The sequence below is a fragment of the Thunnus thynnus genome, chromosome 13, assembly GCF_963924715.1.
Source record: "Thunnus thynnus chromosome 13, fThuThy2.1, whole genome shotgun sequence".
Classification (NCBI taxonomy): Eukaryota; Metazoa; Chordata; class Actinopteri; order Scombriformes; family Scombridae; genus Thunnus; species Thunnus thynnus.
Genome location: NC_089529.1, coordinates 20,083,573 through 20,096,986, shown reverse-complemented (window position 1 = coordinate 20,096,986; position 13,414 = coordinate 20,083,573). Strand labels below are relative to the sequence as shown.

The following is a 13,414-nucleotide window of genomic DNA, read 5'->3' as shown; positions in this document are numbered from 1 at the left end:
ACTTTTGTGACCCAAGACAGCTGTTGCTCCGACTAGCCAATTTCTTCTATGTGGAATTGTTGTCAAGTAAGATCCAACAGAACAGAAGACTAAGACAACTACAGGAGTTGGCGATTATAATCGTGGAGCAAACTTTTGTTCTTAAGAAACCCCTGCCCCATCGTAGACCTTGGATCCTTACTGCTTTGCCAGAGTGTGTGTAACTTTGGTTTCATATCTCATTGTCATGGAGTCACACCTCCATGTAAAACAACAAATTTCTAGAGAAAGTTACACCCAATAGTTTGGCTAGAAAAGAGCACAGCCCTGTTGGCTGTTTTTTCTACACCACTAGCACTAATTTGTAAACTATTAAGTACAGTGGCCCAAAAGCACAAAACACATACAGAAGCAAAAGCACAAACAGTAAGGAAATGTGCTCGAAATTTAAAAAAAAGGTTAAAAAAAAAAAAAAAAAAGCTGCAATTGGTCAAACACAAACATAAAGAGTAAATAAAATCTTGTTGTAGAACAAAAGTCTTCAGCACAGGAAGATATGTTGCACTTAAAAGGGCCTGTTTTCAAAAGACAGCTGTCAGGACCATCATATCATATCATATCATATCATATCATATCGTATCATATCGTATCATATCGTATCATATCGTATCATATCGTATATCCAAATCATAATCATATCCGGTTCCATTCTATCCTCAGCACAATTCCTTACATTTTCTTAGAAATGCCAGGCAGGGGTCAAGAAGTCATTGGGTAGTAAATGTAACAGGCCTCTTTCCAGGAATGTGAAATGAGTGTAACAACCTGCAACAACAGGCAAGCCAGTGTTTGGGCTGAGCAATCGCACAGGCTGTAAATTACTAGGAAAGAGATGTGGTCCTCTCATTTATAGTTTCAGACTGTTGTAATAGCCTTCTGGGTCGGCACGCATCAGGCAAACCAAAACTACTCCAAGGCGACACGCTGAAAGAACTAATAAGAATACATTTACCTCAGAATAAGATCCAATGATTGCAAAGCTAAACAGTCACTGTCAGCAAAGAATAGAGATTCCCCTTTGAGAGTGAATGATATCAGTCACAACAATGGTGATGTTTTTGGTTTATTTCTGTGGTTCCAGTCAACACATTCAGAATACTCATGGGATGATCTTGGTATAGTAGTTTGATGCTGGAAAAACTAGATAAATACAAAAAATGGTGTCACCTGCACACAGCTGAAGCCTGACAATATTCTAATAAATGGATGCAAATGACAGGACGATTGCTGTTTAATTATTGTGCTTTTTCAGTTTGGTACCGCATCCACCGACTGCACTGATGTTGGTCTGCTCTCGTCGTCCAGGCTCGTCTATGCTCCATGTGCATTCCAGCCAAATGACCACAAGAACCATGCATGCATAACCAATATGCCCTTTATCTTTTTAATAACCATTGTAAGGTGGTGGAAAATTATTCATTATGCATGGCACAAGAGCTTGTTTTGAATCATAGCTGTGTTTTCTTGTGTTTAATTCAGTGTAATTTGCAAGGATTTCGCAGAGCACGCATAGTTTTGTAAAATGAGTATCCCCGTCATACTCCGTTATAAGAAGTTTAAATCCATTTGATATCTTTGAGAAGGTTTGATTTCATTTTAACATCAATCCTTCTTTATTTCTACATGTGTTGACCATGTGAGCATGTTTGTCCTGTCATTCCCAACCTGCTGATAACTTCCAACAAGTTAGGACAGCTCTGTAGCTCTCCTAGATCACAGAGGAGACAGCAACAGTATTTTAAGTTGAGAAAATTGAGAAAATGCTTCTTCTGCTAAGCTAAAAAGAAAGACCAGAAATGTGTTGCTCTGTGAATTTTGGTTCAGTCCTATTCTGAAATCTTTGATCTACAGGCACTGACCTTTATACTCACACCCGATGTGGCGCATTCCACCAAAATGACTATAATTGTAAATGCTAAAAATGACTCATAAGAAATGTGAAGGTCAAAGAAAATGCAAAAAGTTATACCTGAAACCTCCAAGTCTTTTCCTCTCATCAGAGTAATTAGTAACAGAAAGTTTGTTGATCAAAATGTTTCATGATAGGGAAAAGTTCACAGACAGCTATTGAATAAACATAATTTTGTTTTGACTTTCACGCTGTTTTCTTACAAGACGTTCTGAGCTGAAACGTGGGAAAGTGTAATTGGAATACAATAACTTACTGGATATGTTTTAAAGCCATTCCTCAGCCCTTCTCCAATCTTGCCTGCTGTGTGTAAGTACTAATAGCATGGTTGTCTTGATGCCTCATTAAAAGGATCCATTTGTCACCAATAAGCCAAATTCTACCTTCCATCATCCTTATTTTAACAAAGGATTCACTGACAAGTGATTATACCTTTGGTAGATAGATGTGCTGCTGTTTAATGGTTCTCCCTTATAGTGTTAAAAAGCTGTCCTGTTGTTTCTAGTCTTCTCTGGAAATGTGTGTTAATGGCCTACTTCCTCTTGGACAGGATGGTGGTCGCATTAAGGCTCAGACTTAGCATTCCTGCTGAATACTTAAACTTTATCATAACTTAATTTGGCTTAGATAGAAAGGTGGCTTGTATTATGTCAGCAGGTGTCATAAAAGTGAAATGATTTCTTTTTCACCTGCAGCAGATTCCTCACCATGTTATTACTACACTAACAATTACGGTGGCAATTTTCTGCTTCAGATCATCCGTTTCTCTAAGCCTTTGATTAGATAGTGGTGCAGACAGAAGTATGTGTGTGTGCTACATTTGGGTAATGGATGTGTATGTACGTGTCACAGAGTTAAATAATCATCACTGAGGAGTGATGTGGTAAAGCGGACTTAGACCAAATCCAAAAGGAGAAAGTGGAACAGTGTCACTTTTCACCCAAAGACACAAACAATGCTGGTCTCAGTTCTGCACTGTGAATGGGGAGTTTCTGTTAGGTGAGACATCATTATTTAGTCCTTTTTTTCAGCTTTAATTCTGTTGTTGCCTCTACAGAAGCTGAAAGTCCACACAGCTTATGTTCCTTTCGCCCTAGATAAAAACTACTCATTTAATAGGACGAATATTAGTGAAGGCAATGTGGCAATTTCTGGCAAGAAAAACATGATAAACCTTACATTACTGTTTGAACTGAAACTGACAGCATCTTACTTATTATTTTGTGTATATTTGCTTATTATTTTCTGTTTAATATGTCAAATAGCACTTTAAATTTCTGTTTACCATGTGAAGGATATGACCTGAAAGCGAGTAACTTGTGAGTTTCTGCAGTGCAAGCTATGGGTTATAAATCTATTACAAAGGAAACTGTTTGAGTTTTAAATAGTCATGGCATTAGTAATGAACATTTTTCATTAGGCATCTGGTAATCGTGTTGAACTCCAGAGAAAAATGAAATGAGTCAATGAATCATAAAATGTGTGTACTCTGACCTTACAGAAACCAAATGCTTGAAAATTGTGCTTTTTGACTTCATAAGACAACATTTTGCTCCACTGGTTGCATATGCAAGGTGACTATTAGTGACAGGACTCCATATATGTTATGATTTGATACATTCTGCATATCTTTTGTAGATACAGAATGTTTTATTACAAAACAAACACTTCTTTCCTTTTTAAAAAGATCTTCATTGAAATTCAAGACAAATAACAATTACATATAAAGTACATAAAGTGCGACCAGTGCCAAAGTGCAAAACATCCATAAAGTGCATATTCAATTCAATTTTATTTATTAAGCACCAAATCATTACAAAAGTTATCTCAGGGCACTTTTCACAGAGAGCAGGTCAAGACCGTACTCTTTAATTTACAGAGACCCAACAGTTTCCCCATGAATAAGCACTTGGCGACAGCGGCAAGGAAAAACTCCCCTTTAACGGGAAGAAACCTCAAGCAGAACCGGGCTCCAGGTGGGCGGCCATCTGCCTCGACCAGTTGGGTTGAGAGAGAAAGAAGGAGGGAGGGGGAGAGGGGGGAGAGAGACACAGAGACGCATGTTAACAATAACAACGTTAATAATACTAATAATAGAGATTTGACCAGTAATCTTGTATGAAGTGCTGTCAGTTCATAAGTCCAGTATGTTCCAGGGGAGGCGCTGAGATTTGTCCAGACTTCTCCTCCTCTGGAGGTCAGCAAGTATCTGTTTGGTTACCGTGTCGCTGTCGATTACAGTCAGTTGTAGTATCATAGCACATCTTTTTTTCCACAGTTTTAAACATGCAATACCTATAATTATATGTATCAGCTCTATATGTTTGGATGGCTTCCTTAATACAATACGTGACAGATTTATAACATAAATCAAAATGTACACCATGAGCTTTCAATTTATCCTAGACTTCCTGAGCTCTCTAACAGTCCATTAAAAGATGCTGCTGGGTCTCATCATCATTGCAATAAATCATCTGACATTCTTTTGTTGTGACATAACAACATCCAAGACACAACAGCTCTAAAAGAAAGTCTTCCCACAGACCTCAGCCACCGAATATCCCCAATGCTCTCTGACAGATTCTTATTTTTTAGATTTGTTTATCACCTCTGTGCTTTCATAAGTTAATTTTTTATAATTCATTAATCCCCCATATTTAAAATCATTAATTTAACAACTATTTTTCTTTCAACATCATCCCTTTCTTATTCTTTCTTAATGAGAACTGGGCAAAGAGGCTTATATGACAACATGCCTCCTAGAAGGCAATAGTGACTCATAATAGGAAACATACTGGAAACTTTGAATATTGTTAGACTAGACGGAAACATAGCATCATTGTGCAAAAACTGCTGATTTAGTGTTGCAAAATGCAATTTGTTGTGTGTGGCTTGAAATTTAAGAGGGACAATGTCGTGATAGAAATACTGTTTGTTAGTTTTTAGTCATCAATATAAAAGCAAAGCACAGCATACATTGTGGATGGACACAGTAAAGGTGGATAGTTTTATACAGACAGGCATGGGTGAAAATCTCCCCATGTGTTTTATATAGTCTGGCACATTTAGTTCAATTGTCTGATTACAGGAGTATTTTTAAACAAGAAAATTAAATCATGTATATCTATTGTGACATGATGTGAAAATTGTTGTCATTGCAGGTAATTGAAAGATACAGAATGAGGAAGTTCCTGTCTTTCATCTCCTGGGCTCTGCTCTGCTGCTGTTGGACAACGCAGGCAGAGATCTTCACCTCCATAGGTAGGTTTAAAGATCTAGGTGAACTTTTTTCCCCCATGTTATATTTAAATTTACAATTAGTCTGCTTCCAGCTTTCATTTGGTCCATTGTAGGAGATTCTTGACTAATAATGCCAGAGAATCCTTTGATACATGCTTGATACATGCATCAGAAGTGACAAATATTTTGCTATTATTTTACATATTGATCTCAAGAGGCGGGTAACTATCAGTAATTATAGGTTATGATCGACTACAACCTACAAATGTCACTAAGTGGTTGTATTTATTTATGAACCATTGACGGATGACTGATTACATTTACATAGAATTTATAGAATTTTTGTCACCTCTACTTTTTGCTTCATGTTTAGTCTGAATGCACCGTAAGCTTCATGCTATTTTGGAAAAGAATATAATGAAACTGTTCTTGATTGATGCAAGGCTCACCACACCTGCTGATTAATTAAATTCTAGCACCTCTAGTCACAAAAAACACACAATTTTTTTTTTTTTGAAGTCTGACCTTCCAATTTTGGTCGATTCAAATTTTCTGTCTTTCTAAGAACTCCAATTGACAACATACACAAACATTTTTGCAACTTTTGCTGAAAACTGGCTGTTTTTGATCAGTGGTTGACAGATTGGTACATCTCCAAAGAAAATCTTTTTGCATGGCAGTATAGGCTATGTAATATTTGTAATTGTGAAATTGAAGCTAGTTTTGCTGTCACACTCTGAATAGGAGTGTCAAAGGAGTGCTCCACATAGAAGAGAAGTTTTGAGCTCAGGAAATGCATGTCTTTTTATTTTTGCAAGAAGAAGGTTTTATGTGGAGGATGTGGCTAGAAGGCCACTAAAGTCTGAGTTTATTCTGGGGTTAGAAATAACTGTGGTCCATAGATTTTTGTATTCAAATCTGTGAAACAGAAAAACTGGTTGTCAGCATGATTTCTGCAGTAGAGATTTAAGAACTATTCACCCCACTTAATTCTAGTGTGCAATTACCTTCCTTCATCTAATATGTGAATAGGAAGAACAAACATTGCTATTTTACACAAACTGCTTTTTTTGTACAGTGGTCTTCACACCACACTTAGCAGGTGGCATCATATGAGTTAAAGGTGCAAAAAAATGACATTGAGCCTCACTAGATGGTTTGTTTTGGTCTGAGATGTTGGTGCTCTAGTGCGACATCTAGTGGCTGAATGTTGTGTATTGCAACTTTAAAGAGTCATTTAAATCACATTGATTTATTGCATTTGGCTGGTCAGTTATGCTGACTGCATACAGGAACAATGAAAGTGTTTCACTGTCCCTCTTCCCTGGCAACCTCTGTGAATTAATCATGGTTGAACGTTTCCATGGAATTGTTTGCTATGCTACACCCGAACCATCTCCTCAAAGGCTCATGGATAGACACCCCTGTTTAGTTTAGTAATTCTATACAATCTAAGCCCCAAGGTTTGTGGCTGGGGATTTATTTTTACCTCAGCCTAGGTCTGAGGCAAACCGTGTTACCAAAAATACATTTTATAGGTCATTAAAGCAAAGCTTAGCAGATTTAAAGATCTCAGTGGGATTGTCAGTGCTAGCAACACACAGGGATTTTTGCCTAGCAAATACTAAACCTGCACATTACCTGAAACCTTAATCAGAAATACAGGAATTTGTAGTTTTTGACACATTTTTTAGAAAATAAAATGCAACCAATTTTTGAGTGATGAAGGTGATGTTGATTTTGTCTTAAAGGGATTTTTCAACCTTGATCCCATTTTCCCTTCATTTTGTGTCTAAGTTACTAATGGGGACAACAGTTCTTGAAACCGGTCCAGTATTGAGTGAGGGCACTTCAGTCGGCAGCCACAAAATGGGCTGCAATCGAATCCTTTGGGGCAATAGGGCCCCGTCAATGTACATCCACTAAAAGTGCTATTTTGGGAAAATAGGGTCCAGGTTGAAAAATCCTCAAGTTTCCCTTAAGTGACACCTCTCACTCATCAGTCTGTCTTATTTTCTCATCTATCTATCTGGATATCTCTCTCTGCAGGCCAAATGACAGACCTGATCTACACAGAAAAAGAGCTGGTCCAGTCTCTGAGGGAGTACATAAAAGCAGAAGAGTCCAAGCTCGCTGCTGTGAAAAGGTATACTCTAAACATTGATTAACCTCCCTGTAACTTAATAACAGCCAAAATGTAATGATGACTTGGCACTGTTCTTGTGTCATGTTAGAATTCAGCTCATTGCTATCATAGTACGCTCCATTTGTGTTATGTAATGGAACATGGTAATAATCTTGAAAAATCCCTCTTTTTGGATTAATGCATCAAAACAATATCACCAGTACTGACATATATTATCAATATTAATTATATCAGTTTTATCAACAGCAGTGACAAATTAAATAAAACATTTATATCTGTTCCATCAACAATGAACATAGAGATTTGTTAATATTAACAGTCCTTTAACCATTTAGTGGTTAGGACCGTGGAAGTCTTGCTCAGTGTTGCCCTGCCAAATCTAGAGACATTTCGGTCAAACATACAAACATTTTTATTTAATATATGCATGTTTTATATAGTGTAACACAACTTTAGTCTTTGTCAACAAGTTTTCACCAGACTTTTCAATGTGAGTAAAAAAGAACTAAAGTTAAGTCAGTGTCAAGTGATTTGTAGAATATACACAATGTCCGTATAATGCACATGTATCTGTATAAAAGGCAGCTATTATAGTAGTAATAACACTTTGTCTGTCTCTTAGTTGGGCCAGCAAGCTGGATGATCTGACCAAAGTGTCCACCTCTGACCCAGAGGGCTACCTGGCTCACCCAGTCAATGCCTACAAACTGATGAAGAGACTCAACACAGAGTGGTCTGAACTGGAGAGTCTGGTGCTTCAGAACCCCTCAGATGGTAAAGAACTTCTCCCAAAACTGTATGCGAGAGGTGTGAAGATGGAGTGGAGCTGTACAAGACTCCGATAGGGCATGTAAAATGGACTCCTAGAGTGTTTTTCAGCCTGTGTGATTTTTGCATGCAGCTACAGACCTGTTGACTGACTGAAAGTGTACAGACATTTTCTACAGCAGCAGCACAGTCTGGGATCTGGGAATAACTGTAAAGTTTCAGTCAAGTTGAAGCAATTTTAACCTGAGCATATGTGTCTTTGTATCAGTTTGTACTGCCAAATCAAATATCTCTTCACACCATATAATGCATCTGAAGGGAAGCATTCACTGCTTTTTCTCTCAACATGTGCAGAGTACAGTGAGCGGCAAATACAAAATCCAGAGTGTATGTAAGCAGAACGATTACAGCTTTGACCTTGCAGAGTGGAAATTTCTGCCGTTCTGCTCAAGTACCCAGCTCATCAAATTAAATGAGAATAGAGTCTGTCATGTTTTAGCTACAGCTGTTCCTCATCTCTGAATATTTTGGCCATGTTTTGTGTGTGTGTGTGTGTGTGTGTCTGGACCTTAAAATCTGTGTGTTTTAAGGCTTAGGCCCATATCTGTGTGAGCCAGATGAGTTGAGCATGAGTGTGTATTGCGTATCCTACAAGTAAATTTTAATACGTGGCCATGAGTCACAGAGGGAGCGAGGGAGTAGGAGAGAGATGCATCAGACTGGATGAGAACCTTTATAAACATAAGTAGATAGATGACATACTTATCCCTCTTTATGCTATCAACGTGTCATGAAACAAATAATAAAAGAAAGTAATAAAAAGTGGCACTGAGAGAGAGAGGAAGAAAGAAATACAGTATAAACCCAGGTATGTAGAATAAAGATGCCTACTCTTGATATCACAGAGCAACTGTTAATCATAGAGAATATTTAATGAAGATGTCACATCTACACCCATTATTTCTAAGAGACTTCATTGAACAACAGATGGTAATACCGCAGTGAGGAACTAAGAGGAATGTGCATTGCACTGATAGAACTTGTAATGAGTCATCGTAAGCAATACAAACTGAATTTTATCAGTTGCTTCAGGCAGAAGGATAAGGCTGTATTCAGACCAAGTCAGGCGTCGCGGCACACCACCACAGGGTTGAGCGGAGGTGTGTCGGGGTGTGGGTGTATTTATTCCTGCTCTAGAACGTAAACACTGAAACTTTCTCGCTACCACCACACCTTCCCTTCATTCAGTCTCAAGCTCACTCAACCATTGCTGCTGTCTCTCTCTCCCACTGGTGCTCTCAGCTCTCTCTCTTTTTCCCTCGTCTTGTTTAAAATGAGTGAGGAAGCCGACAGCAAAGTCTAACTTTACTTGTAACATTATCAAAAGAAACCTCCCTCCTTCCCAGTAACGTCTTTGTCCTCCCTCGTGTCAAGGTTTTACAGCTCTGATGAGTCTGATCTCAGGCTGTGATTGGCCACTGCAGCGTGACTTCGGGTTGCATTTCTCCAAAAGTTGACTCTGGATCAACTCTTTCATCGTAGGCCGAGGCGGCAGCGCTGCAGCCAAGCTCCCCCCAGACTAAAAACACTACCCCCACTCAACTGAATGTGAGGACTGGCGGTTTCGACATACTGTCTGATTTTGGTCTGAATACAGCCTAATATCGGTCACTTGTGCCCCTAAAGTCAGAACAGAGGTTCTCGTTATTTACAGAAAGTTTGGAACGTGGCAGGAATGTTTTTACAGACTGTGGGATGCAGGCCCTGAATACATCAAAGATATTGGTAATAACCAGTGACCTTGTTTTCATATCAAATCACATTGAGGCACGCAGAACGGAAAAGAAAGGGAAGTTTGGATTGTAGCTACAAATACAAAAGCTCCTTAGAAGCAAGGGGGTGATTTTACTGTTTCATTTATTTACATATAGCAACAATCTGGAGTATTTTTGTTTCACTTTAAATGTATAGGCAACTTTATTTATGATCACATTTCTTCATTTGAAATCACAGAAAACAGCAAAAATCACCAGAGTTTATTCTGACTTTAGTTGCAGATGTCCAGAAGCCAGGATGGTATAGATATTTTAATTAGATACAAATAAGATCAACAAAGAAACAACAAAGCCACACGGTGTAGGTTGCTATGGCAATATGCAGACATGACACACAGTGTAAAGGCAACAGGGGACTGAGACGAGCACTTAATGATCAAAACTGAAAACGCAACAGAGCAGCTTCACCAAGTTCAACGTAACAAGAAACCAGAGGGAGTATTATATACCTGGAGACTTAGACAGGTTTATACAATACCAGTCAAAAGTTTTGACACACTTTCACATTCAAGTCAATGGGAAAGTGTGTCAAACTTTATCTGGTTCTGAACCTCACACACATCAAATAGATTTAAGAAAAATTACAAAACAAGTTCAGTATTTCCCTCTTTGTGTACCATTGTGACAATGAGATGAGATAATAAGCTGTAAAGTGTTACATATGCAACCCAAAAGCTGTAACAGTAAAACATGTGTAGGTAACAAATATAAAGGGTTGGTTCAGAAAAAAACTCATCTGTTGCTGAGGTTTTACAAAATTCCAACAACAGAGCAGCAACGCCATCTGCTGCCATAAATTATTTATAGCTCAGTTTGTTTTATATTCAATTCTGCAGAAATTACACCGATAACCATCTTCTTTGCCACTTGGACTGAGGTCCTGGAATTTTTATAAAAAATTTAAAAAAATCAGCCTAATGTACAGTGGTGTTCTGTATTTGTCCTTTTTTTCGGTGTAATATAATATATATATAATATATATATAATATAATCTAAGCGAAGAAATGACATTGGAACAAGAAGGAAGTACAATTGTTATAAGTGTCTTACAAAGCAGTTTATTGTGCATATGTTGTACTTAAATGAGGCCAAATTGTTAAAACTACAAATGTTTGACATATTACTTTGCTATTCTGTTAACTTTAGATTATTGCAACTTATAACATTTGCATGCTCTCTCTCTCTCTCCAGCGTTCCTTTCCAACATATCTGTACACAGACAGTACTTTCCAGATGAGGAGGATGAGACGGGTGCAGCCAAGGCACTGATGCGTCTTCAGGACACGTATCAACTGGATTCTGAGACCTTCTCCAGAGGAAAGCTGCCAGGTGATCAAGGAGTGTAGTGTAAATATTAGAAAGCATGGATATAGTAACAGGATAGTACGTACACTGATAAAAGAAACAGGAAGAGAAAACCACACCTACCTAATTATTTTTAACTGGTGATTATGTATGTGTTTATACTTATCTCCTTGTGAAACCCAATTTGAGTTTTGGACTTCCTGAAAGAACACATTTTTCTTAAATTAGGGCATATTGACCTCACTTCTTCAGTAGTTAGGGCTTGAGTTTACAAGTTTGACCTTGTATGTGACGAGGGAACTACTGACTTAATTAGTGTTGCATCATACAAAGGCACATGTTGTATTCCTTGATCTTAATTTCAGCTTTATTTTTTAATACAGCCCTTCATCACAGTCAACTTTCAAAGTACTTCACAGATCTAAGTTACCTTGTGAGGCAGCTGGATTCACAAGATCACGCAAGAATCCATCTTGTCAGGCTTTAAGCTATGCGCGTGTGGCCGAACCAACAGTGGTTCAGACCAATCACCGTCCATCTGGCACAAACCATCTGGTGCGTCAGGTTCCAACATGTCCTGCTGTCTGCACAATGGTTCAAAGACAGATCCTCACTTGAGATGTACTTGAAACATAGTTGCTAGGTTTAGTTAGTTGCAATCAATTTCGGTAGCATCTAGACACAATATTGATACAACAGAGGTATGAAAAGTTGTGTTCTTGTGCATACTACTGCAGGTATATGCGTCTGTGTTCATTTCTTTTGTGTGTAACTGTGCCTGCTTACTATGTTTGTCATGCTGAGCTTGAATCCACTGACCTAAGTTGACTCTGCATATCTCAACCTGCCCACCAATCAACTCTTAACTACTATATAATGAATACATGTCCAAAAAGTGACCAATTAGATGTCTACCAAAGTAGAAGTACTGTGTATATTTACATTTTCACATTTTTAATGACTTTGTTTCAACAACAACTATAAAATGAATAGAAATAGAAAAATAAAAGGAAATTGAAGTGTCACAACAACATATATCAGAAAATAATAATAGTCGAATTCTATTTGGCTCAACATTGTCAGTATTAAAATGTAATGAATCCTGCCCCAGGTATGCACTCCAATGCCATACTGACAGTGGACGACTGTTACGACATGGGAAAGACGGCTTATAATGATGCAGACTATTACCATGCTGTGCTGTGGATGCAGCAGTCCTTGAAGCAGCTGGACGCCGGGGATGAAGCTGTAGTTTCCAAGGCGGACATTTTGGACTACCTCAGCTACTCCGTTTACCAGATGGGAGATCTGCCTCGAGCCATTGAGCTGACACGCAGGCTGGTGGCCATTGGTAAGATGCAACTTAGGCAAGTGTACTGACACAAAGGATATAAGCTCAAACACATTGCATATACTCTCTCATTCATTTATCCCAGTCTGAGTCAGCATCATTATCTTTCTTTTTCCGTGAACCCATTCAGGGTTCAGGGTTTAGAAATCTAAAATAGCACCTTTTGAGGGTTGTTGAATCATTCAGTTTCCATCCATTACCAGCTAGCTGACCAATACAACCACACTCCTCTACTGTGGGGTAATTGATGAGTTGTCTTCCTACTGTGTCACTAATCACTACACGACTCCCTCTTCTCTTACTGCAGTGCTGCTTTATGCTAGCCAGAGCAGCAGGGTGTAGTCCATCCAAAGCAAGGGCCTGTGGTCTCTAACTCCTGTTTTATTCTTAGCATCAAGGGTTGTGTTGACAACTGCAGAAAATCTTCTTAGAGCTGTGGTATCCTTGTTTACATGTAAAGTGAAATTGAGGTAGAGCAGATGTAAATCTACTTTGTGCCATTGAGTGCTACAAAAGTGACATAACAAACATTGAAATGTCCATATAACAGATCAAACACTCAAAAAGAAAGGAAACTGAAACAGTAAAGGATAGACCGCAGTATGAAGGAAGGTCCCCTAAAAGCAAGTAATCACTTTTATTCAGTTTTCACTGGAAAATGTTAAAGAATTAGTTCAACAATGTGGGAAATATGCCACATTTTCATGCTCAGCATTAGATGAGAAGTTGAATACTACTCTTATAAATTCACTCAATAGTGGAAAAAATGACAAGTTGTGGTTTAACAGGAAATTATATGTCGGATTATAAAACTCCCGGGA

The 13,414-nt window shown here is 38.3% G+C and overlaps 1 protein-coding gene across 5 annotated transcripts in view; it reads left to right on the top strand.

The window, feature by feature from the left end:
* LOC137195864 (prolyl 4-hydroxylase subunit alpha-2-like) overlaps positions 1–13,414 on the top strand; it is a 32,133-nt gene that overhangs the window by 6,833 nt on the left and 11,886 nt on the right. For all 5 annotated transcript variants that reach the window (XM_067608531.1, XM_067608529.1, XM_067608532.1 and 2 more), the window contains 5 exons: positions 5,110–5,209; positions 7,238–7,334; positions 7,957–8,108; positions 11,129–11,266; positions 12,354–12,593. In XM_067608531.1, the coding sequence (XP_067464632.1) occupies positions 5,110–5,209; positions 7,238–7,334; positions 7,957–8,108; positions 11,129–11,266; positions 12,354–12,593 (727 nt within the window). The remainder of the gene's footprint in view (positions 1–5,109; positions 5,210–7,237; positions 7,335–7,956; positions 8,109–11,128; positions 11,267–12,353; positions 12,594–13,414) is intronic.